Source organism: Hyposmocoma kahamanoa, unplaced genomic scaffold (genome assembly GCF_003589595.1).
Source record: "Hyposmocoma kahamanoa isolate Upper Pololo Valley unplaced genomic scaffold, ASM358959v1 102, whole genome shotgun sequence".
NCBI classification, from domain to species: domain Eukaryota; kingdom Metazoa; phylum Arthropoda; class Insecta; order Lepidoptera; family Cosmopterigidae; genus Hyposmocoma; species Hyposmocoma kahamanoa.
The window spans coordinates 5,572,672-5,597,988 of NW_020653337.1; the positions used below are offsets into that span (position 1 = coordinate 5,572,672).

At 37.1% G+C, this 25,317-nt stretch overlaps 1 protein-coding gene and 1 non-coding gene across 3 annotated transcripts in view; both read right to left on the reverse strand.

The window, feature by feature from the left end:
* LOC113233569 (lysosomal thioesterase PPT2 homolog) overlaps window positions 1-25,317 on the reverse strand; it is a 28,629-nt gene that overhangs the window by 753 nt on the left and 2,559 nt on the right. Inside the window, exons 2-7 of one of the 2 annotated variants that reach the window (XM_026468711.1) lie at window positions 21,099-21,240; window positions 17,769-17,876; window positions 13,939-14,110; window positions 6,006-6,107; window positions 686-884; window positions 53-280 (exon numbers count right to left, since the gene is read on the reverse strand). In XM_026468711.1, the coding sequence (XP_026324496.1) occupies window positions 686-884; window positions 6,006-6,107; window positions 13,939-14,110; window positions 17,769-17,876; window positions 21,099-21,240 (723 nt within the window). In that variant the 3' untranslated portion in view covers window positions 53-280. Of the gene's footprint in view, window positions 1-52; window positions 281-685; window positions 885-6,005; window positions 6,108-13,938; window positions 14,111-17,768; window positions 17,877-21,098; window positions 21,241-25,317 lie in introns of those variants that run through there. The other variant, XM_026468720.1, reaches the window with a different exon arrangement.
* Trnaq-cug lies at window positions 9,303-9,374 on the reverse strand. Its single transcript has one exon. It is a non-coding gene; the product is annotated as a tRNA-Gln (tRNA).

The following is a 25,317-nucleotide window of genomic DNA, read 5'->3' on the forward strand; positions in this document are numbered from 1 at the left end:
GTTTTTGTATTAGACCCGTCGTCCATTTATTTGTAAGTCAATGGTCCTGAAGGTAGAACTAAAATGATACAACCCTACGCAACGAGTGACGTGTACTTGTCTTATTATTCTATAATCGTGAAGTAAATTGAGTGGTGAAGGACTACATTGTGTAATTCAATTGATACTTTTACAAAAAAAAAAACAAAACGTCCGCAACATGCACGCTAAAATCATTTTCAATGTAGTTTGCCGCTTGACCTTAGTTTGTTTGTAGTGTGACCTTGACTACGCCAACAGTCTAAAAGAAAAGCAAAAGATTCGTATAACAGCGAGTGGCAGGACCAGAGGGCGCCCAGGCGGGCAAGGATTTTGACTCAGGGTGGTATTGGACACATTTATGTATAAATTCTTTGTTCAACTACTTCAGGTGCCGAGGCAAAATGTTAATTAGGAAATAACTAACTGGGCAATGCCATCTATTGACATAGTGTCGAATTGACGTTGCGCTTTTGTTCTATTTATTATTCTAAATACGTACTTTTGAGCAGCGGCCGATAAAAGCCTTACCGGCCCTTAAGCGAGTGTAAAACTGAACCCGAAGCTTACAAACATACGGTAGGCATAATTTACAAGACTTCGTATCCACTGACCGAACCATGGACAATTTGTGTTAAATTTTGCATACGCTGAAAAGATTACTTACTTAATCCAAATAAGGCAACAAGCAATTGTCAATAACAGTAACATTCATATGCCAGTTGTAATGGTTAACTCCAGACACAGTGACCAACTGTAGTCGCCCGCTTTCGTCCAACTCTCGGAGGCCGATTCGGTCTTCTAAGTAGATGTCTTGCGACCGCATCTCTATTACATTTTCTTTTGAGTCGTAATAACCGAATTGACTGAAAATACATAATAAAACACATGTACAATAGTCCATCGGTAACATAATTATCGCAGTGAAAAGCAGAGAGAAATTTAAACGGCCAATCGCAAATTCAAAATCGCATTAATTCGCAAATTAACTGTCAATTCATATGTGATTGGTCGTGAATTCAAAGCTATCTCATTTCGACCCCTCCTACGTCGTTACGTACGATACTTTTATCGTATATCGAAATTGCCAAGTTTACAGGGAAGCGTTTTAAAGTTTTGAATACACTGAAGTGAGCGTAACATGTGACTTTAGCATTTCTCCGTTTTATTGGGCAAAGCTCGTTACTCACATTTGTCGATGATTGTCGACAACAACTACATGACTATTTAGAATTTTACAATAACTGGCAACCCTGCAAATGGCCTTTTTTCTCCATCTTGAAAATAGACAGACTACAGAGTTCATGCGTACTTAGTCGTTATGTATCATGATCACATTTCCAAACAATTCCAATCAATTTCAGTACGTCATAAAATCGGGTACCTACACATCAATAATCAATATGATAGCCATGTCCCAAATAATCTGAACAACTGATCGATCAATATTGCTATCGATTTACTGTAAGCTATTTTTTATGCACGCCATATGCGGGATTTACACGAATTCTGTTTTGTTATCGGATGACCTTGTCCGGGGGAAATAAAATCTGGATAAGATATTCCTATTATCTGACGTTATGGCACTTGCAGTGAAGAGTCCGCGTGTTATCGGACCCACTTACAATACACAGTCACTCTATCGCCATGACAGGAGCGTACAGGATTGCGCGCGGGAAACCCTGCACGCGCTTTCGTGCGCGATTAGTTGTTTGAAGTTTTTTAAACTAACGTTCTTTCGGGCGCGATTGCTTATTTTCGTTTTTGTTACAACGAACAGAGCGTCCGTGTAAAGGCTAATAGTGTAGGATAGACTGCGTGAAACTGGCGCGCGTTGGAGTACGCAATCGCCGCGCCATCCATCCAACATCTTTATTTGTTGGAACGAAAAGGGAATGATGTATCACGCGCGATAGATTGTCTGTGTAAAACCGGCTATTGCCTACAAATCTTCCTGCTATTCTTAGGGTCGTATTCTAGAACTCTACTCAATGCTCAAGTCAGGATTTGAGTACGGTTTAAAGCACTCGAAATCATACTCAAGTCCCTGCCATTAGGGTCGTATTTCGAGTGCTTGTGTTTCCAGTGCAATCCTGACTTGAGCATTGATTAGAGTTCTAGAATACGACCCTTAGACTCGAACCGTCTTAGATAAAATATATACTGCGCAATTTAGACGCTGAAAGAACTTTCATGAAGAACCACCTGTATATGAATTTATGGACCTTCGAATGTATTAACTATTAACTCTGCCGTCCACTAACTAAACGACAGTGACAAATGGTCAAATATTAAGTGACCTTTTAAATAGCAAAAGATAGAGCACAAAATTAGATTTCATATTTTTTTAAATTACAGTTAAAATTAGTTAACGTGTTCGACTTATCGGAACTTACCCTAACGATGCGTAGCTGAAATATCATTACACAATTTCAATCTAAAACTGGGTTATGTTTTTTTATATCTCGAAAAATTCTTTTGTCACGTAGCCGCGTTTTAGTTAGGGGACGACAGAATTATTATCTATTTTATCCAAACTAATATTATAACGGCGAAGTTTACTCCGTCTGTTATGTTTTCACGCCTAAAACGCTGAACCAATATTGATGTAGTTTGGTATAGAAATAGATAGGACCTAGGAGAACATGGTTATTTTTTGTCACAAACAGAGGATGAAAGTTTGATTGAGGAACCAATCATATTTCATGTAAACGGCAGGCCACACCGTAAACGAAGTTAACCAAAGCTAATTTAGCTTAGCTCACGTAGCCGCAGCATCTATTCATACTTCGGTTCACACCGCGAATAAGCTAACTGAGCTAACAAATCTAAAATATGTCGCCGTTCTGCCGCCATTCACACCATAGTGTAGCACGTCACTACTTAATACGTGTTCTCTTAGCTTAGTTTTGCATGCAACTACGTGAGCTAACCTAAGTTAGTAACCTAAGTATTAATAATAAAAACGCACACCTTCCTAGCCCCGCACTGGAAGGCCCTATATCGCGAGTGGACACACACATAGACAACCACAGATTACACCCAAACTCACGAGAGTAATAAATGTAGGCCATAGGAATATTTCTCCCGACCCCGGGAATCGAACCCGGTATCACAGCGTGATAGTACAGCATGGTAACCGTTCGGCCACGGAAGCAGTCGATATAATTTTTAATCTCATTGACGTACTTTTGTACTATTTCCTCGTGTCATGTATTTGTTATGAAATTACGACGATGATACTTGACGGTGAACAAAATTTGTAATATTATTTAATGAAAACAATATTTATGATTAAATGATTGTTAATTTTATTACTTATGTGTATTTTTTCATTTTAATTATTATTTTTTGACGATCTACGGAAACAAGTTTCTTTTAAAAAACAAATATACGCGAAATATAATTATATATAATAATATAATTAAATCCGGAAAAGAGTTTCATTTCCTGTAGATTTCAATATAATTTCTTATACTTTGACATGTAGTTACACTTAAGAAATAATCTAATCTAAAGTAATCTTTTGATAAAAATATCTAGATATAATCAATATTAATTTTGCAGGTAGTTTCGATTGATATGCGATAAGTGCAAGTCAAGGCGCTTGCAAAAGTAATTAAGATTAATGTTATCTAGAAAATAACGGATAATTTCGTCGGTAAGCTAAATTGATTTCTTTTTACACCAAGATAAGCGGAATTCACACTAAAAAGTTTTCCTTTGACCATGAGATGCGAGTATATCTTTGAGATATAAAATCTGGAACATCTAGTTACCTAGTTTAGATTTTTTGTGATTATTTTGTAGTGCTTGTGATTATTATACATATTGCCATTGGCACACTACGTCTACGTTTTAAAAATAAAACACATGTTCTTGATAGTTACGAAATTTTTAATGGTTAATTTAAAAAAAAAAAAGAAAATATGTTATATAAAAAATTTAAATATCTAAATATGTTTAATGATCAAAAATTTTAATGATCAAAAATTTTAAAAAAGAACTAATCTTGTGTAATCTGATCTGATTATGGTTGATTTTATACATATATTTCGCTTTCGCGCCATTTTTCAAAATTTATTGTGACGTTTTGTTTTGGGACACGAAGCTTAAAAGCGGGACTGTCCCGTTCAAAGCGAGACGTGTGGTCACGATAAAAATACAGGTGTTCCACGACTATGCGTAACGGATGGAAAGTACTTTAAATATTGCAGATAAGATATTTTGCTTCATGAAGACGTTATTTTATTTTTAAAAGTTGTTTGCCTTTTTCAGCTAATGCTTACGAAATTTACAAGAACACAAAATCAACTTCGAACCACTCGACAAACCTGTATTAGTAAGAAAATAAAACACATTAATGAAAAAAAAAAGACAATCAACCTATTTCTCATTTTCAAATTAGAACTTAAATAAAAAAGGAAACTAACAGACGAGACTTGAAAAAAAAAACACTGCATTATTTTGGGATTTTTATTAGCGTTCTTTTTTACTCAAGAGGAACGCTATCGCGGTACAATACTGCGTAGTCGGGTGTTTAGTACCTATTGGTTCACCAGATTTCGCGACGGGAACCTAATAGCTATTTTTGTAACTAATTTGTTTTACATTGACAAGCTGCAAGTTATCAACGCTACTCTAATTTCCGGTGATAACAAACAAATCTACTAGATGGCGCTTATTGCATAGATTTTTTATTTTTTTTAGGCAATCCTAAACAAAATGTCGCGCCATCTACCCATATTAGGAAACGTTAATGTATAAACTAGTTTGTAACACACACTGCCATCTATTGATACGCATACTTGTCAAAGTTCAGAAAATAATAATAATATAACAATAATAATGAATTTATTCTCTTCCACAGTTAAACTTATATCCATTACATCAAATACAGTGTATACTTTTTATTGTGGAAGACTGGTGCTCAAACTAGGTAAACCCTGAATTATGAACCTTTGCGGAACAAATTTGAAATCAGGAAACAAAACAAAAATTCTGTGGTAAAGTTAAAACTACTACATAAATAGTTAAGGTTAAAAAAATAATTTTAACTTTTTTAATTTTTGAAATGTTAGAAAATCATTTTAACTTATGATCAATAAATGAACAAAATTACAAGGGAAAAAAAACTGCCTTCTTATATTTCATATTAAAGAGGAATTAATTAAAATCCACGGCCATTGAAATAATATAAACTACTTTCAAGCTATAAATCAGCGCCATGTAGATATAAGACGGAGTTTTTACCTTTTTCAGAGTTACGATCTGTAGTTTGGCGATTAGCAGTCTTGTTGAGTTATTGGTCCATGATTTACGTAGTATTCATTTAATACTCTTTTACTTAAAAAATAATTTAAAATAATACTATTTTACTCTTTTATTTAAAAGAAACGGTAAATAAAAAGTAAAGAAGAAAATAAATTTCTTCCTTTAAGGAAAAAATTTAAACGACAACCGCGTAAAGGTTATTTGGTTCTTAGTTATACTTCCGTGGCTGAACGATTACCATGCTGGTCTACCACGCAGAGGTCCCGGGTTCGATTCCTGGGCCGAGAGAGATATTTATAGGGCCTACATTTTGTTCTCTCGTGGGTTTGGGTGTAATTTGTGGTAGTCTATGTGGTATCCATGGCACCCGCGATACAGGGTTTTCCTAGTGCGGGGCTATGAGTCCTTGCGTTATTATTATTATGTACCTAGTGAAGAGTTTAGTAGGTTTCAGTTTAGTTTTCCCTTTAGAAGGTATAATTTAAGGCAGAATATTTAATTCGAACTACTGTACTGTATACAACCAATACGTAGTAAGTAATACGGTTTAAAATAATTTCTATACACTCACTGTTCTATATTTGAAAAGAGGAGAATTTGAAATGGCAACAAATTTCGCCAAGATCCAAGATATTTAGAAACAAAACAAAAACACGTGGTGACCACAGACCACGTGTAAGTGACAAAATAACGAAAAAAAAGAAATATTGTACCTGCTCTGCCAGGGAGTTATGACGTTATCATCAGGACCACCAATCAGGACTAGTCGTTGCAGTCTTAGGAGATTCGATTTAAAGTCTGTCGATTTCGCTGATCTGGAAACAAGAAAGCGATTTTGAAAATTTGCACTTTATTATTCTTTTAAGTGCTTACTTAATTTTAGGTGTTGAATAACTGATCAAATATTTTTAAATAACGATTTTTTTTTTTCTAAATTTTATTAATAATTTTTTTAAGAAATATTAGAAAAATAAATGAAATATTATACACATTTTATAATATACATATTAACACTTGTCAAATATATATATTAACTGTATAATGTACATATTAACACTAAATGATTATCACTAATTAAAGGTGTGTTGCCACAGTATAACCTCTTTTTATGTTCCCGATATTTCGGTATGGTTACACACTCCATGGTCACGGGTCGTAACACTCAAAATTTTGAAAAAATAAATGAAAAGCCATACAGTTATAACACATCTGTAAGTAATGTTGATCATTTGAAAAATATATTTTTTTTTCCAAAAAATGGATTTTTGATATGGAAATTTGTCCTTGACTCTACACTAGTTCGGAGTTCTTCAACATGTCAATAGTTTGTACATGAACAAACAGCAAAGAAACTCTACTTTCCCTCGCTTTAGTTCGAGTGTCTATTACTCCGAGGGTTTACATTGGCTTTGAGTCTCGAACTTTACTTTGCACTTCGATTGAGAAAAAAAATATTTTAATCATTTTCGCTCTACAACAAAATCACAAACCAAAATTATAATTTTCGCGGTATTTTTTTTCCAACCAGACACAGATACGACAAACGCACTAACGCGGGAAAATAATATGGCGCCACCGTCTATGCGGAAAAGGCACGGAACTAAAATCGAGCGTAGGGGAGAGCGGGGCTGAACGTTCCGATTTTCAAATAACTTGCAGTTTTATACTGAAAATGAAGGATTTGATTTTCAACATGTGGAAATGTTGAACAACTCTTTACCGCTTTTTGTAAAAGTATACTCGCTTCTACTAATATCTCAATAGTCTTTTTCATAGAGGCAAATTTTTGACAAATTTCGGAACGGAACATTCAGCCCCGCTTTGGGGCGCGTTGTTCCGCCTTTGACGCAAATTGTTCCGCATAAATTATGACAGGATAACAAGGATTTTCTTAAATAAAATCACCTATTTTATAATTGTACGTATGTAATGTTTATATTACGCACAACTAACTTAAAAAAAAAACAACTACATTCTTATTCATCAGTAATATTATTCATCGCTCATTTCTTCATCAGAATCACAGTTGAGACACACATAAGTGACTCTATCATCTTGTTTAAATATTTGACATGAGCCTGTTTGTAGTTTAGCATCCTTAAAACAAAGAAAAACGGTCATAAAAATGTTAAATATAATTGCAGGTCAATTGGGGAAGTTGTTCCTAGGAACAACCAGCCCCTCGAGAGAGAGAGAGGAACTTATAGCCCCAAATTACGTTTTTATACGAAGACTGACATACCGGCAAAGTAATAGAATCAATCAAAAAAATACTCAAACAATAAGATTACTTACTAATGTCACTGCAATTTAGAAAAGTTACGTATGAATCGGTCCATAATAAACAAAGACAGACCAAAAAATTTAAACAAGAAAAAATTTACTTACGTGATATTTTGACAGCTCCACGCACAGAGCCACACGTCGTCGCTGGAGTTACTGAAATGGCTGCCGGCGAGACGCATCACTTGACGCTTTAACGACGCGCTTCACATGTATTGCTACATATTTTCCTTGCAAACTTATTGCTGTGAGAACAACTTACCCGGGAACTACCAGTCCCGGTCTCTCCTGCTATGACTGTTTGAGTTTGTTCACTCGGAGTAAATTAAAAAATTAGTACTTTTTACTCCCTATGGATTAAAGGATGCACTTTACTCCCGCTACATTGATATACTTTTAGAGCATGTAAAGTGAAAATAGTTATTTGGCCGCAAAGTTGTTGCAGTAGCGTAGCGAGGGTTTCAAGGCACAAAACGCAAAAAACTTTGCTGCCGGGCGAAACACACTATTTTTCACCTAAAAAATAGCGAAACCTTAGCGTGCCAAAAACGCTTTTGCGCGCAAATTTCTAATGAGAAAGAAAGCCTTTCCGAGTTAGTGACGCGAAAAATAATTTATTAATCGGCCTTGAATTATTATTAATATGCTAACACTACATAAGGGTGTATTGTATTAATTTATTGCGCCATTGTTTAATAACCAATTATCCTAAACTGGTACCAATAAAGCCCGCTTAAAGAAGATTAAAATTAAAGGAATAAAAATTATCAGACGGTATAAAATTATTTACAAGTTCAATGACACTGCGATTTTTTTTATAGGAAGCCGATTCATTCTTTGATATTTATCAGTTTGTTTGATTAGTTGTTAATTTGTGAAATCGTCCGGGTATTACCCCGATGTTTAATAGGTAGTTACTGTAGAATTTGTTTATTACTGCAAAGTTTAGCAAATGGTAATGTAGTAAACGCAACAAATAATTATAGCAAAAAAATTTTTTTTAATAATAATAAAGTACCAGACAACCACACCAGTTGCTGATCTCAAACTAGAGAATTTTTAATAGCAGTAGAGCTCCTTGTGAAATACTGCCACCTTACCTATTTCTGCCGCCAAGAAGTATTGTCAGCATTACTGCGTTCCGGTTTTGAATGGTGAGGGTGCTGGTCAAATTATAGGCACATGAGACTTGTCAACTTACGTATCAGGGTGACGGGGCAGTGGCAGTGCCCCTCAGATCTTTACGATTTAAAGCTCTGTATTATGTTTTAAGTTTTCTGATGTACACTTAAATATTTCCCATATTTTTATAGATTTATGCAGAGCAGAAATTCGAGACGGGTCCGAAGGCTACCTTAACCGTCATTTTACAGAAAAAGGTCCTGAAAGATACGCAAGGCATTTTTTCGACAGATTTTGAAGAAATGGCACAGAAAACTTTCACAAAACTTTTTTTATTCCATTCAAACCAACAGGTTACCAGATCCTTACCAGAAACATTCTGGTAAGGATCATGTCTGGAATAAACGTGCAGAGAAAGGCTACAAACTCATAACTCTCTTTTTTGTGTCGGTAGTTAAAAACAAAACATATTATACTAACAAAAATTCGCAATCAGAGATATCTTAATTGCACATACATATATTTGTTACACCGTTGAATGAACTATTAGTTTTATACAAAATAATAACTGATCATTCAATAAAAGACAAATGCCATAAAAATTCAGGTTCCACCGAGATTTGAACTCGGATCGCTGGATTCAGAGTCCAGAGTGCTAACCGTTACACCATGGAACCGCCTGTCCTTTCGTTCGAAATTAGCCAACACTACAATGTTATATTTATTTGATCAAGTGTAATGTATATTGTATTAATTAATAATGACGTTTGAGAATAAATAAACAGACGTCAATACAATGTCGTATGATCTATTGACCTAAATTATAAGGTCAAAAATAACAAACAACAAATGATGCACAACATACTAACAAACTATATATACACTTGGCGTCTTGGCAATGATCCATATTCTGTAAGTTAAGCTTTTTCAATGTATATTATGGTAGACTGTGAAACGCGTTATTGTAACGGAAGAACGGCAGTTAGAATACAAACGTGAAGCAGCTTTGGTGCAATCAAGAATGTTTATATTACACATACCTTTGTTACACAGATGATAACGCACACACTCATAGCCCCGCACTAGGGAGACCGGGTATTGCAGGTGCCATGGACACACACATAGTGGTTGTCTATTTACAAATTACGCCCTAACTCGCGAGAGAAATAAATATGGGCCATACACATATTTCTCCAGGTCTGGGAATCGAACCCAGGACCTCTGCGTGGCAGTCCAGCACGGTTACCATTCGACCACGGAGGCTGTGTTTTTTATTGTTATTGAGTACTATTCGACATGTAGTTCTATCCATCACTGGCAACTGATCAGAGTTGCGAGGGATGGATGGTCCTTATTTCGTGTCTATTTCTGGTTATATACTCGATGGTTATTCGTGTACTCATCTAAATAAATTACATCCATTCAAGCTAAACGGGTGGATTTTTGAGATTTGTGATATTCACTGATTGATTTAATTTTTTCATGTTAATTACACTAACGCTCCGTTTTTCACAAAAAAAAAACATCTTACTCAATGTATATAAATACTTTTTTCTACACACGTATCATGAATAGCGATGGGTTTTACCCAATAAATATCCGTCAAAGGATAAATATCCAATATACCCGTTTTTACTGAGTTACCCTAAAACATGGATAAATATTTTTTTGTGTTTTTTATAATAAAATTCATTAGAACTAATTTTTTATTAAATAATTAGCGATTATTTCTCATTTTGCCATTGTTTTATGTAAGGGCGCCCTATGACAGGCGAGCATTCGCTTGTGAACATTCGTTTTTGAGCATTACATTACAAACTACCTCCGTCACCGACGAGCATTCGCTTGAAAAGATTCGATTAGGCTGCGATTCCACCAGAGATGTGCGAGTTAGCAAGCCGTGCGTGCGAGTGCCCGCGAGAGCTCGCGAGTACCCACGAGAGCCAGCGAGTGCCTTTGAGTGCCCGCGAGAGCCAGGAGTGCTTTTCATTGCCTTTGAGTCTTTTTGAGTACCAGCGAGTGCTTTTGAGTGCCCGCGAGTGCCTTTGATGGGTTTGAGAGCCCGCGAGTGCTTTTGAGTACTAGCGAGTGTCTTTGAGAGATTTTGCGTGCCATTGTGTGCCATTGAGTGCCTTTGAGTGCAAAGACTGTCTTTGAGTACTAGCGAGTGCCTTTGAGTACTAGCGAGTGCTTTTGAAAGCCTTTGAGTGCCAACGTGTGCCACTGAGTGCCTCGGAGTGCCCGCGAGTGCTTTCGAGTGCCTTTAAGTACTAGCGAGAGCCTTTGAGTGCCTGTGAGTACTATCGAGTGCCTTTGAGTACTAGCAAGTGCTTTTGAGTGCCTACGAGTGCCTTTGAGTGCCGGCGAGTGCCTTTGAATGTCTTTAAGTGCTAGCGAGTGCCTTTGAGTGCCAGCGAGTGCCTTTGAGTGCCAGCGAGTGCCTTTGAGTGCCAGCGAGTACTTTTGGGTGCCTTTGAGTGCCTTTAAGTGCCCGGGAGTGCTTGCGAGGGCCTCGAGTGTTTTTGAGTGCCTTTGAGTACTAGCGAGTACTTTTGAGTGCCAGCGAGTGCCTTTTGATTGCTTATGAGTGCCCGTGAGTGCCTTTGAGTGCCAGCGAATGCTTTTGGATGTCTTTGAGTGCCCGGGAGTTCCCGCGAGTGCCTATAAGATAATTTAGTGTGCATTTGAGTGCCATCGAGTGCCAGCGAGTGTCTTTGAGTGCCTTTGAGCTAGCGTACGTATTGGTACGTATTGGTATACTAGCGTACTCAAAGGCACTCGCTAGATATATATGTCTACCTATAGTCTACGTATTGGTTTAGTACGAGTTAGTTTCGCCCATGGGGACTAGATGGCGCTATTTTAATGAAAACCACAGGATGGCTATCTATACTTTAGTACTTATACTCATCTATGAACTGATGCGAAGTGCGCGGACTGCAGACCTCATCTAAGGCGTGGAGTTGCAGACACAATTCTCCTAAGCGGCTGTCTCCGTCTAATTTGCACTCATGTAAATTAGTCGGTAGTGAATTTAGGCTCTGGCAAAATAGTGGCCAAGTGATTTTGAATTGAATTTTCTTTGTACTAGAATTATTTATCGTTATAGTATTTCCAATGAAGTCTGTACAGTTTTTTAAAATAGAATATTGAACAACCAAAAACCCTTATATTCTATATACGAAGCTGAACTGTACAATAACGGACTAGCTTAGTAATTTGAAAATAAAAAATCCTTGCAAAATGTTAGACAGCTGTTTAATATTGTGTGTAGACGTTTTTTTTAACAAACTACGCATTATATGTATATATTCAATTCGCAATAATAAGACTCACGCAAAAATACAGGGATTTACGGTACTTAAACGTATTCTTTTTATCACTGCGTATAGGAAACAAGGTATAACAAGCAATATACTATACGTACATGCTACTAAATTGTATGTCTACAATTAAGCTTAAAAATATACTTTGTTTTACTATATAAATAATAAGCCACGATTAAAAATATTTATCCGCGTTTTTGGATAAATATCGAGTGAAAATGGATAAATATGGATATTTATCAATATTTATCTTTCTACTGAGTATTTATCCCAATGATATTTATCCATGAACCTTCTATGATGTGTTCAAAAACCGCAAATTACGACCAACGAAAAAAGTTAAACTGTTTTGTTAGAACAAATTTCTTATCTGTGAAAATGTTATTATTTATTCATAATAACATCAAATTTGATGTTATTAATACATTCAAATTTCAAATATCTCTGAAAAAAAAATCAATTTGATTCGACCTCAATTCTAATATCAGTCGAGATGAAGTTTTATTCGAAATGAAATGTCAATAGCAAACAATTTTGACAAATTTCACACGATACTTGATATCGAATGATATGATAGTTGGGGCCGACTCTAGTTTGTCTATTATTAAAAAAAACTACAACATATAATGTAATAAAGCAAAAATCTCGCAACTAACTTATAGACAGGTACAAAAAATATGTCATAAAATAAAGCAGTGTATTGTAGCTGCACATAATTAGGCATTAAAACACTCGTGTGATTCTATTCTCTATGATGTGTTTTTACTCCCACAATCGTATTTTAATGCCTTTCATTATGATACAGTCACACAAACTACTATATTGTGCTATAAAACAAATTATACAAGTTGACAACTTATAAAATTTATAGTAATAACGTGTACACACTCATAGCCCCACACTAGACTAAACCCTGTATCGCGGGTGAAATAAATATAGGAAATACAAACATTTCTCCCGGCCCGGGAATCGAACCAGTGCCCTCTGCGTGGCAGTCCAGTATGGTATCCGTTCGGCCACGGATTCAGTTATATGGACCAATGTAAGCCTATCCCGGAAAGGGATTTTATTCCAACAAAGTGCATAGTTGGTTGGTAATACCATATAAAAAAATAAATAAAGAAATGAACACTACATTCTCAATAACAATAAAAAAAAGACAAGTTACTTAAATTACAAGTATAAACAAATACATACATTTATAATAAATATTGTTTTTTATGATACCAATGACGGGACGAACAGTCGTGTGTCTGGCGGTCACACACCGGTCCATATCAGTTGCAGTGCCACTCACGGCCACCCGTTACCCCGAGACATAAGTTGACAAGTCCCATGTGACTGCAATTTCACCAGCACCCTTACCCTTCCAAACCAGAACACAATAATGCTCACATTACTGTTTGGCGGCAGAAATAGGTAAGGTGGCAGCACTTCTCTGGACGAACTCTTATACAAGGAGCTCTACTGCTACTAAATATATAAAATAAATTATGATATTTTTAAATAAAAAGTAGATGAACAATAAACTCTTGAAAATATTCTTTTGAACCCATTGACTTACAATTATATGGACGTCGGGTCCGCGCTAAAAAGTGTCCGCACTTGTAAGGCGCTAAAATCGTATACAGAGCGCGACACTCCGCTTTAGTCTTCATTTGTTCTACTGACAGCGCGATACTGCGATGACATTACAATTTAAATTTCGAATAGGTTGACTTGGGACATTTTTTTCGTGGTTTTTGTATTAGACCCGTCGTCCATTTATTTGTAAGTCAATGTTTGAACCTCGAAACGGAGGCGCTAGTGTTGATTTGTAATATTAGTAGAAAAAAGAAGTGATCAAAAATTCTGCAACACGGTAACGGATCACACTAACTGGTCAAGAATTAAACATGTATAAAACTGTACTTACGAAACATGATTGTTGATATAGGGCAAATAGACACTGTAGGTTTCATACAGGTTCTGATGATAAGGGTCGTTCCAGTAGTTGCCTACTGATGTATGCTGCCCCACTCGTGAGTAAAAGAGCTCGAACGCTGTGTCCTTAACTAGACCAGGAAAGACAAGGTGAAGGAAGCCGGCTGGAAAGAGATTGGACAAATTTAAAATAACTAAATTATATAACAAGACATATTTTGGTGTAGTAAAAGATTCTAAATGAACACTTCGAAGTCTCAAATCTAACGTATGTACAATCTTTAGGGTCCAATCCAGTTGCTCATTTAAAACCTCAGAATCTTATATAAGATGACGCTCATTTGAGACTTTTTAAGTGCTCATCTAAGCTACGTAATAAAACATCTAGTGTTAATTTACGACTTCAAATATTCTTCTAGACATTAAGATTTCAATGAAGCAAAAGTAATCGTAGTAAACACCCTGACGAGACTTTTAGTAGCAGTGGCGCCCCTTGTGAAACTGTTCGTCCGGGGAATTACTGCTACCATAACTATTACAGCCACCAAACAGTAATGTGAACTTTACTACTTAGTAAGGGCGCGTTCCCATTATGTCGTGACGACAGACAGTTGCAGTTTAAAGTGTCGTAGCTTGTATATTTAAATGAAATTGTTCACACAAAAAACAACACGATTAACTATCATTCACGACTTTTTTGACAGACTGTCATGACAATGGGAAGAGCTAGAAAGGCAGTCGTTGGACGATAAATAAAACGTCACGATAAAATTCTGACGACAGTCTGTCGTGCGAACGACAAGGCCGATGAATTGTCATCACGATCTATTGGGAACAGTTAGATACGACAGTCGTTCAAAGATAAAATAAACGTTCGCGACAGATAGTCGTGATATGGGAACAGGAGACTGGTGCAGTGGCAGTGCCCCTCAGACAATGGTCTACTTACTACAGAACTTTAAATAGCAATGGCTATTTAAAGCTCTTTGTGGCACTGCAACTGTTATCGATTTGTTCGTCCAGTCACTTGATATAATAAAAATAAAATAGCTACATGAGCGTAAATTCAGCATGTCGCAGTAAATTAAAACTGTGCGTCATTGCTAAGTGAAACTCACAAGTACTCACAATTACGCAACGTTGTAACACAAAGTTTATATCGGACGCGCATTATTGACATCAGTGTCACATTATAACTATTATAATAAGCTATGAATCAAACATACGATGCGTGCATGCGTGACAAAATCGGCAGTTCGGTGGATTCACTTCAGCATCCTCGAAATACATGAGTTATATGTGTATAGAGTTAATTAAGATTATTTTTCAAACCATCCCCATTGTCATATCTCATTCCTATAATAAGATATCCAGGATGTTTATTGAAAATACAGAAGAAACAGACTAGTCCAGTCGTGTACAGCAATTGGCATGTTCAGTTAAACCCTAACACGAATCTACCATCTGTCAGTCCGCGTCCGTCAATCCGTCAGCTGGCCAACCACATTCAGATGTTCCATCCATTTATCGCCTCTAACTAACTGTTTTTTCATATTAAAAATAGTGACAGATATAACATTAGTACGAGGAATAAAAATAAACTTGCTGTTCTTGACAGTCGTCTTCATAGTCTCAAATTCATTTAAGAGGCAATGTATACGCTTCAATAATAAGATTCTGATTAATATTCAAAATTTGTCGTTTACGAGGTTTAAAAACTGTTACGAAACAAAAACTTTATACTAAAGGTTATTATTATACAACTTCTGCGTACTTGCATGACAAAAATCCTTGGTAGTGACCCGTTTAGCACTTTCAAGTTTTCACGGTCTAAGATGTTTAAATGAAATATAGTAATGATAAATGTATTCAAATGTAATTTACAAAGAGCATCCCCTAGAGTTTTTTGCTTATTCTTCTCAGGGGAATCTGCCTTACAAATGAGAGTAGAGTTTAATCAGTATGATGATTTCAAGTGTAATTTGCTTACCTATGAAATAAAGATTATTTGACTTTAATGCTTTAAATTACTGGGCTTATTAAGACATAAAGCTCCGCATGTACTTAACAGTATTAATGTTATTATTTCCAACAATGAACTGTTGAAACTGAATGTGAATTAAATGAATACATATACCTCGGTGGTTTAACAGTTAATACCGTGGGCTCGAAATGAGCAGGGACCTTTTCTTACACTTCAAATATAACAAAGAAAAAACCTATATACTGAAGCAGGTTCACAAAATCTAAAATTAGACGATGTCTATGTCCCAACGGTATGCATACTGGGCGCTGAATGTTGGTCTCGGTAGGACTAATTTAGGAACCGGGCGGCGTCGTGGTGAATGTTCACTGATCCCACGGCGCCGACTCAACCGGCGAGAGGGAAACCCGAGGGGGTTTTAGTGGGGTGGGCCCTCCAGTCTGGAGGGAGAGTCCCCACACAACCCCTGAGTCTCACTGGGCTCAGGGATATCCATAAAGATTTCCTCCCCGTCAAAAAAAAAAGGACTAATTTAGGAAACGTTTTTCGATTGGTCTCGCGCGATAAAGTTGACATAAGCGCGCCCTATAGGCTATCTAAATTAGATCAGATTGAGACAGCCACTAGCGTGTCGCGACTATCATGCGTAGCCATGTTACGGGGGCAAGTTAAGTTAAAGGTCGCGCAGTGAGCTATGGAACGAACTGTGTTCGGAGTTTCTTTGACGGACAAGATCCGAAATGAGGTTATTTAACAGAGAACCAAAGTCGTGGATATGACTGGTAGAATAAGCAAGTTGAAGCGGAAATGGGCTGGCCATACATTTATTTATTTTTTATTTTTTTTTTTTCATTTTATTTATTTTGGAAACATACAGCATCATATAATACATTTTATTTTTAACGCATATGAAACAAACACTAGCTAAAACAGTTTCCACTAATGTTCAAAATACGTTACATTGGATAGACAAATCTGTACATAGCTACAACCAGGCAACAACTAACATAATTATTTACCACTAAGAAACAAATTATAAATAACTTTTAATTATAAATTAAATTTATTACTATGATGTTCAATTACCATGATATTCAATTAAGTGAAATTACTCCACTAGTTTGTTATAAGTATTAATACAAAGATCGAACACTAAGAAAAATTCCTTTGATCGATTAAGAATTATGTTAACAAAAGGTTCCTAATGGCAGATTTGAGCCGGAATGGCTTATTGTCAAATATATTAATTTCTTGATATTCGTTATTAAATTGAGTACAAGGCCGTACAAGGAACATATTTTTAGAGTAATTAGTGCGACAATGAGGTATTGCAAATGGGCCTCGCGGACGTAGGTTGGGTCTTGAATTAATAAGTATATAATCTAATAATATAAAATTTGATCTCTAAGCTCGCTCCGTTTTTGCAAAGATATAATTTTTGTAGGTTTAAATTTCCAATATTTATATTTCGAACATTTATATTCATATCTGTCGAAGAACCATCAACCGATTGGAATTCTTGAGAGGAAACCGCGGCTACGGCTCCGCAAACGTAGTGTGGTACGCCCTCTAGGCAATGAATTTCGTTACTCTGGAACTATGAGTGCCAGAGTAACGAAATTTCATTTCGATTTACAAGGAATTTTCCTTCTTTGAAACCAGGCAGTTGGAGTGGTTGTCTAACACTATTACCGTTACTAAATCTCCAAGAACAAACAATATGTAAGAAGGGTGATGGATTGATGGTCGATGATGCAAGAATATGCTGGTTGAATAGCTCAACTGTGAATGAGTCCGTTTCAAGTGTTAGTTTTTCAAAAATAGTTATTAAATATTACCTCCATACTGGCCGGCCTGTGGAGAGCTGAGAGAAATAAATGTATCTATTGATATGTTCGGGAAGGTCTGCACTATGCCGCGTGCTACCAGTCCTCCTTGGGAATAACCTGAAAAATGTAAAAAAATAATAATGTAAAGAATATAAATATATAAAGTATATAAATTTTAATACTTTCATGCCTACACACTAAATGATTGTGAATAGAAAATTAAATTTAAAAATACATAAAAAAAAAAAAACAAAATAAATTATGTCGGGAGAACAAAAAAAAAATATCGTGATAGAAACCTATACTTAGTGACAATTGTTTAACAATGTAAACATTAATTAACCTAACAACATACCAATTACAAACAAAACAACCTACATCTTCCACTGGGAATGTACATATAAATCATATGTATCAATAATTACAAAAAACAAACTGTTTATTTTAAAAAAGGTTACGATTCTTTGCGTGGGAGGGATCTAGGATAACAATAAAGCGCTCACTATAGATATTTCAGGTTAGTTTCTAACTATGAAAAAAGTGAACAATTTTTTTTCACAAAAAGTAACTCAAACGTTTCTTATTAGTTCTTCCCAAAGACACAAATGAGTAATAGTGTTGTGTATATCAATATAAAATGCAAAATTGTTTTCACACTGATTATACATTATTGTCATCCTGATGAACCGCCAGCTGTTAAATTAATCTGAATAATAGGTAAAAATCCCATTTACCAGACCAGACTGATCATTAATCCCACCAACGGGAATCACTGATTCGAGTATAATTTGCATACTTAATTTAATAAACATAATAAATGAAACTATTTTTCCGGATTTAAATCGCGTATATTTGTTTTTTCAAACAAACCGACGTTTCGGGCCCTTTTACAGGTCCCATGGTCACGGTTGACCAAGGGACCTGTAAAGGGCCCGAATATACGCGATTTAAATCCGGAAAAATAGTTTCATTTCCTATGTGTAACAATCGCGAAAACCTAAGAACTCGATATTAATAAACATAATTTGATTTTTAGAAACAAAACTAAAACTACTAATTATTTGTCAAATGCTTATACTCCGAAAGAAGGAACAATTGTAATAAAGTATATACATATATATTGCAAATGATTCGCTAAATTTTTCAGAAATATGTAAAATTTCCGATACGAATTGGCATTATTGTTTATCATTATTGTTTATCAGATATTTTATTTAATTATGGGTCAAAAGGTGAATCATCTTGGCAATAAAAAGTTACTTCATGAATATTTAATAATTATTGCCAAGTCAAGTATTGTTGAACGAAGTCTTAACAAGGCAAGGTGACCTCACTTGGATGTTATTGACTTTATGAATTACTTTGTTATTTCACGTTTACCAATCAAAATAATATGTAAAGTGCGGTTACATGACAGAGAAAGAATACTGTGATCCGTGTACGATGTGATATTTGAAATAGGACGTGGTAACACATGGAAAGGACAAATGAATGAAAATATTGTGGCGAAAGAGAAAGGCAACACTGGCAGAGAAAGTCCACGAAGAATGTTTTCGGATCAAATCGAGATGTTCTTACAGAGAGTGAAGCAGACAGTGAGAATGATAAGAGAGGTTGTATAAGATTGATGAATGTAAATGAAGCATGAGGTTTGTTAGGATCGTCCAAAATGGCGATCGAAAGTCTCTACCTACCCCAATGGGCTTGAGTATATGTATGTATAATTACGATATGCAATGCCAATACTACACAGTGCCGTATAGAACAGCTGATTGGTTTTAGCCGAAAGGATGCTCCTGGGAACAATTTTAGAAACCCCAGCTAGCAAATTAGAACTAACGGCCCACATAAGTAAAACATTAAACTACAGCTAGTCTGTAAATAAGATATTTTGTAACAGACATTAGTAACATATCCGTCCTTGAAAACATGTAACCAAAATAAATAATACTATCTACTCCATATGGATTATATAATACCGAGTCGATTGAGAGCGTCCGGTGTACACCAAGGTGCAAAGGGCAACTGACCGAAATCCGACGACAGCCGAAACACGAAAATTGCTATGGGCGCGTTCCCATTATGTCGTGACGACAGATAGTCGTGCAGTTTATAGTGTCGTGGCTTGTATATTTAAATGAAGTTTTTCACATATAGCACAACACGATTAAATGTCGTTCACGACTTTTTTGACGTAACGACGACAGACTGTCGTGTCAATTGACAAAACTAGAACGACTGTCGTCTGACGATAAATAAAACGTCACGATAAAAATGTCGTGCAAACGACAAGGCGGCTGCGGTGAACCGATAAATTGTCGTCACGATCTAGTGGAAACAGCTAGACACGATAGTCGTTCAAAGATAAAATAAACGTCCACGACGTAATGGGAACGCGCCCTAAGTTTTTAAGAAAATCGTTCACTTTTTTTTTTTTTTTTTTTTTTAAATAAATGTTGATTATTTGCCTTGGCCATACAAAAAACTCCCTGGAATGAATTACATGAACAACTCTCACTAGCATTTAATTAAACTAACATGCTCCACAAACTAGTCACAAAGAATTACATGAGGCGTTAGCTAATATATTGTTGCAGCTGATTTATATTGTGGCCTTATGTAAGGTAAAATGTACACATTACAATTTATGCACAGATTTTACACTATGCCATTTTGATGAAGATTTTTTACAAGTTAGAGGAAACTCATCGTAATGCCATAGTACAGATACATCAATATTATTGCTCAAAGTAACCCTAGCAATCGTCCTATAGTGCTGTGATATTTAATTAAACTACCTATGCTAAAGTTACATTATGTGAGGTTAGAGTAAATATCCATGTAAATGGATAATTGAACTACTGGTGCGCACACTGCACACCAGGCCCAGCATGCATATGCTCCTCATCATCACTAGCATATGCCTCTTCTCGGCCACGGTTTCGTTCACTAGCAGTGTACTCCATCAGATTAACTTCTTCTACGTCATCACCAGTCGGCATAACAAAGGCTGGTCGTGGTGGCAGTATACTTTCAATTTTTTTCAACTGCTCCTCTGAAGCAAAATTGTTTTCAGGGAAAACTACATCAAATTTAATGTACATGTCACTGTAAATGTCACTGTACTGTAAGTCTAAGAGAAAAATAATCCATTCTAAAATTTTGTAATAAGAAAGACTGCTGCGCTACGGTAGGAAATCGATGTTCCGTCTAACATATATACAAAATATTCTACATATGTCCATGACTTGCCGCACATACCCCTGAAAACAATAGGTAAGTATCCTCATGCCGATACGAATTGGGATATACTGTGTTAGGTTCTGAAATGAGTCTCACCGATTACATTAATCCCCTCAGGATGCAGTGAAGAGTAATTTGCAACATCGTTCCCTATCTCCAGAACTTGATGCCACATAGTCTCCAGGCTGGACCACCCTTCAAATCTGTTCACATTGTAGATTATTGTGCCTGGATGTTTCTGAAAACATAGGAAATATAATTTTTTGTGCACAAAAAATACACACGTTGCGTCACACGTCGTAGCCAAAACATGTGAATAATAATTAGTGATAAGTGTTTTATTTTATTATTATATATGTACTTAGTCTTTAAGGTATGTATTTATGGGTCTTTGTCACTATAAATAATTAATTAATGAAATGAAATCTTTTATTTCAGGCAATGATTTCATTGCCTGAAATATAGCCCATAGACAAAGTGTTAGTAAACAATTAAAACTTAGACTATTGTTAGTACATACAGCACAAATTAACCTAACCTTATTTTATATACAAAAGAACCGATTTGATTTGCCCAATCCAATACCATAGGATTGGGCAATCAAATCTGCCTGCAATCGTTTTCAGGATGCTGTTGGGACTCTTTCTGACACGAGTCAAGAGGGAGACGATCTTTTTCTTCATCAGTGCATGAAAGCCATCTGTGTGCGCCTCGGCAAACATACCTGACGCACTGCACCATCGTGGCAGCCCCAACAGCATCCTGAACGCGTTGTTGTACTGTACGCGTAGGGCGTTATATGCTCGCTTTGTGTACTTGACCCACAGGCCGCTCGTGTAAAAAGATTGGCTGTATGCCTTAAATAACACGATTTTTACGTCGTCTGAGCATCTTGCGAACCTGCGGGCCAGCATATTACAACGCACAGACAACGCCCTACGCTCTCTCTCTATATCCTGGTCATCACACAGGTCATCCGTCAGTATGTGACCAAGATACTTCACCCTTTGCACATTTCTAAGCACAACCCCACCAAGAGCGACGGGCGGTATGTAATAAGGCTTAATTTTGCCCGCCTTGAAGACCATAATCTCGCTCTTGGCAGAGTTGTACACCAGACCATGTGCATTCGCATAGACTTCGCACCTTTGCACCAGTTCCCTGAGCGCTCCAATGGACGGACTCAGCAGCACCATGTCATCGGCGTAGCTTATATTGTTGGCGCACATGCCTTCAATATGACAACCCGCATGCATACTGCTGAGCCCAGCCACCAGGTCATTTATGTACCAGTTGAACAGCGCCGGAGACGATAAGCCCCCCTGCCTCACCCCACACTCCATCCTGTATTCATTGGACAAGGCCTCCGCCCATCTCACCTGGTTCGATTGATTGTGATACCAAAATTTTAAAATGTTGACACAATCAACCGGTACGCCCGCTCCCTCCAGCTTCTGCCACAAGATGTTATAATTGACTCTGTCGAATGCTTTTGATAGGTCCAGGAAGCAGGCGTAAATAGGTGTCTTTCTGGCCGTGTAGTACTGGACAGTATGCTTCACACACAAGATGGCACTTTCCGTAGACAGCCCCGCCCTAAACCCAAACTGGGCGTCATGAAAGTTGAGCTGACCATCCAGTATGGAGTTGAGCATACTGTCCAGTATTTTGGCCGCTGTTGTAGCAAGTGAGATGGGCCGATAGTTTGCCTTTTCCGATAGGTCGCCTGTTTTATTTTTAACGATGGGGACAACTATGGTCTTCATGAACGCAGCAGGCAAGTATGAGTGACCCACGCACAGGTTCAGGAATACGGAGAGCACCCGAGGCAAGTGAACGCCTGCGTACCTAAAATGCTCTATACTTAGGCCATCATGTCCCGGCGATTTCCCCCTCTGAATTTTGTTTATGACAGTGGCTATCTGTCTTGGCGTGAAGTGCACGTCACATAGGCTCCCGAAAACCCCACTTGGAGGCACTGATCCTGACACCGATGATGCATCATGTATCAAGGATTTCACGGTGAAGTGTTCCCTGAACAATTCTGCAATATTTTTATGCTCAAACTGCCCCCCCACACTCACAGGCAGGCCAGGCCTCGCATTCATATTCTTAGTTAGTTTCCAAAAATCTTTAAACTTTTTGCTATTGTGAGCCAGAGCAAGCTTGTCCATTTTAAGCTGCTCCTGACGGCCTTGGCACCACTTTAGTTTAGCTTTAAACACTCTTCTGCTCTCATTCATCATGTCGAATATCCTACCACTACGAGGCTTACCAGCATTTTCCCAAAGAAGGAAGTGTGACCTAGCCTCCCTGTGAGGTCCAGAAACAAATTTGTTCCAACCGGCCACATAGCCACCCCTTTTCCGCTTTTTAGTCCTATACGTGTTTTTAGAGGCAACAGCAAGGATGTCTATAATGTCGTCATACAACCTGTCTATTATATTATGGTGACCACAATTTCTGCATGTCCCTCCACAACAGTCACGTAGTTCAACTGGCATATCTATCACTCGTAAACGGTTAGTGCAAAGGTCACGATAGAGATCTATTTGTTCACTTAGTCGTTCACCCCACAGCACCCCGTTGTCTATTGTACGACTAAATGACGCTTTACAGGTAGATTTCAACTTATCAATGTTACATTCTACGAGCATAGGAAAATGGTCCGACCAGAAAACGTCATAAATTACCGCAACACTAAGGATAGTGACCCAAGCACTTTTCGTCACCAAACAATGGTCTAACCGCCTCCTACACCCGTGAATATCACTCACATATGTGAACGTATTCACGCCTAGTCCAATTTTTTCAACACCCGCACAAGTCCATTGTTGATCGTAACAAAAACTAATAAGTTCACGGTAGAACGGTTCATTTGGATGTGAATTAAAATCACCTAACATATACATCGCCTGCACGTTAATATTATCTACCACTATAGACGACAGTGTACCCATGCACTCAGTAAACGTAGACATATTTTCCGCTGTATCCGTTGGCATATAGACATTGCAAACTATAAAAGTTTTCCCCAGAGACTCAACCCTAATGGCCGTAATCCTATCATTGTCGCACTCAATAATCGACACAGACTGAAAGGCTTGTTTGCGCCATAAAATACCAATGCCACCATAGGGCCTACCTCGCAATAGTCCTGCCGATAAATCGACCGCCGACTATTCTACTATTAAATAAATAAATAATCATTAACATTAATTGTGTCCATTCATGCATACTCTATTTTAATTTAAACCTTTCTGTTCTAGTTATCAGACAGAATAGGAGAGAAGACATTGTATTTTTCAGCTGTAAAATGTTATTTACCCATTAAAACTGTAACTGCTTTCAAAAAAAAATGTTATTTATCAGGAATACAGATATTAAAATAAAATTTAACAGCCTACCAACTTCAAACACATTTTTTTTTTATGATTACCAAGTGACAGACGAATAAGTCGTGAGACTGGTGGTAAAGAACACGTCGACCCAAAAGGCAGTGCCACTGAGAGCTTTAAAGCGTGAAACGACCCGACGTCCATATAAATACACGAAGTTACGAACACGCGCCCGACCCGCACCCGCTGTCAGTGTGTTTCACTCTTTAGTCGCAAAGATCTGAGGAATACTGCCACTATGCCCGTAACCCTGAGACGTAAAGTTGACGAAACCCATATGCCTGTAGTTTCCCCAGCACCCTTACTCTATAAAGCGGACCACGGTAATGCTCACGTCGCGTATGTTACTGGTACAAGATCCACCTGCGCCGGCTCTCTAGTTACGTTTTTCGATTTTCTATAACGTTGTTGTTGATAATTGGCTTTGATACTGCTTTTCGTGCTTTGCTACACTTTTATCAGAGGTACACATTATTTTAAAAATTATTCAAAAAACATCGACATGTTTTTCCAAGGCCAAACCTACCCACTTAGAAACTGTGGTTTTGGTATTGTTAATAGGTATGGTGTAAAGGGCTGGTGTCTGCAACTCGACTCGTCCAGGCGCTTACTTTGCGTGCGGTTTGATAGCGATGCTCGATTGATATTGATTTGAAATCAAATACATCAATACATAGCAACCCGGTCTGAATTTGCTGTAACTGCGACACATAAGAGAATCACTAAATGCTGTAACTGCGACACATAAGAGAATCACTAAATCGCAAAGGTCTGAGGGCACTGCATTGTGCCTGCCACCTCGAGATATAATTTGACAAGTCTCATGTGCCTATAATTGATAAGCGTACCAAGAGGCTTATTGGTGACTCGAAATTAGGAGAGGCGAAGCTGCAGAGCCTTGAACACCGCCGTAAAGT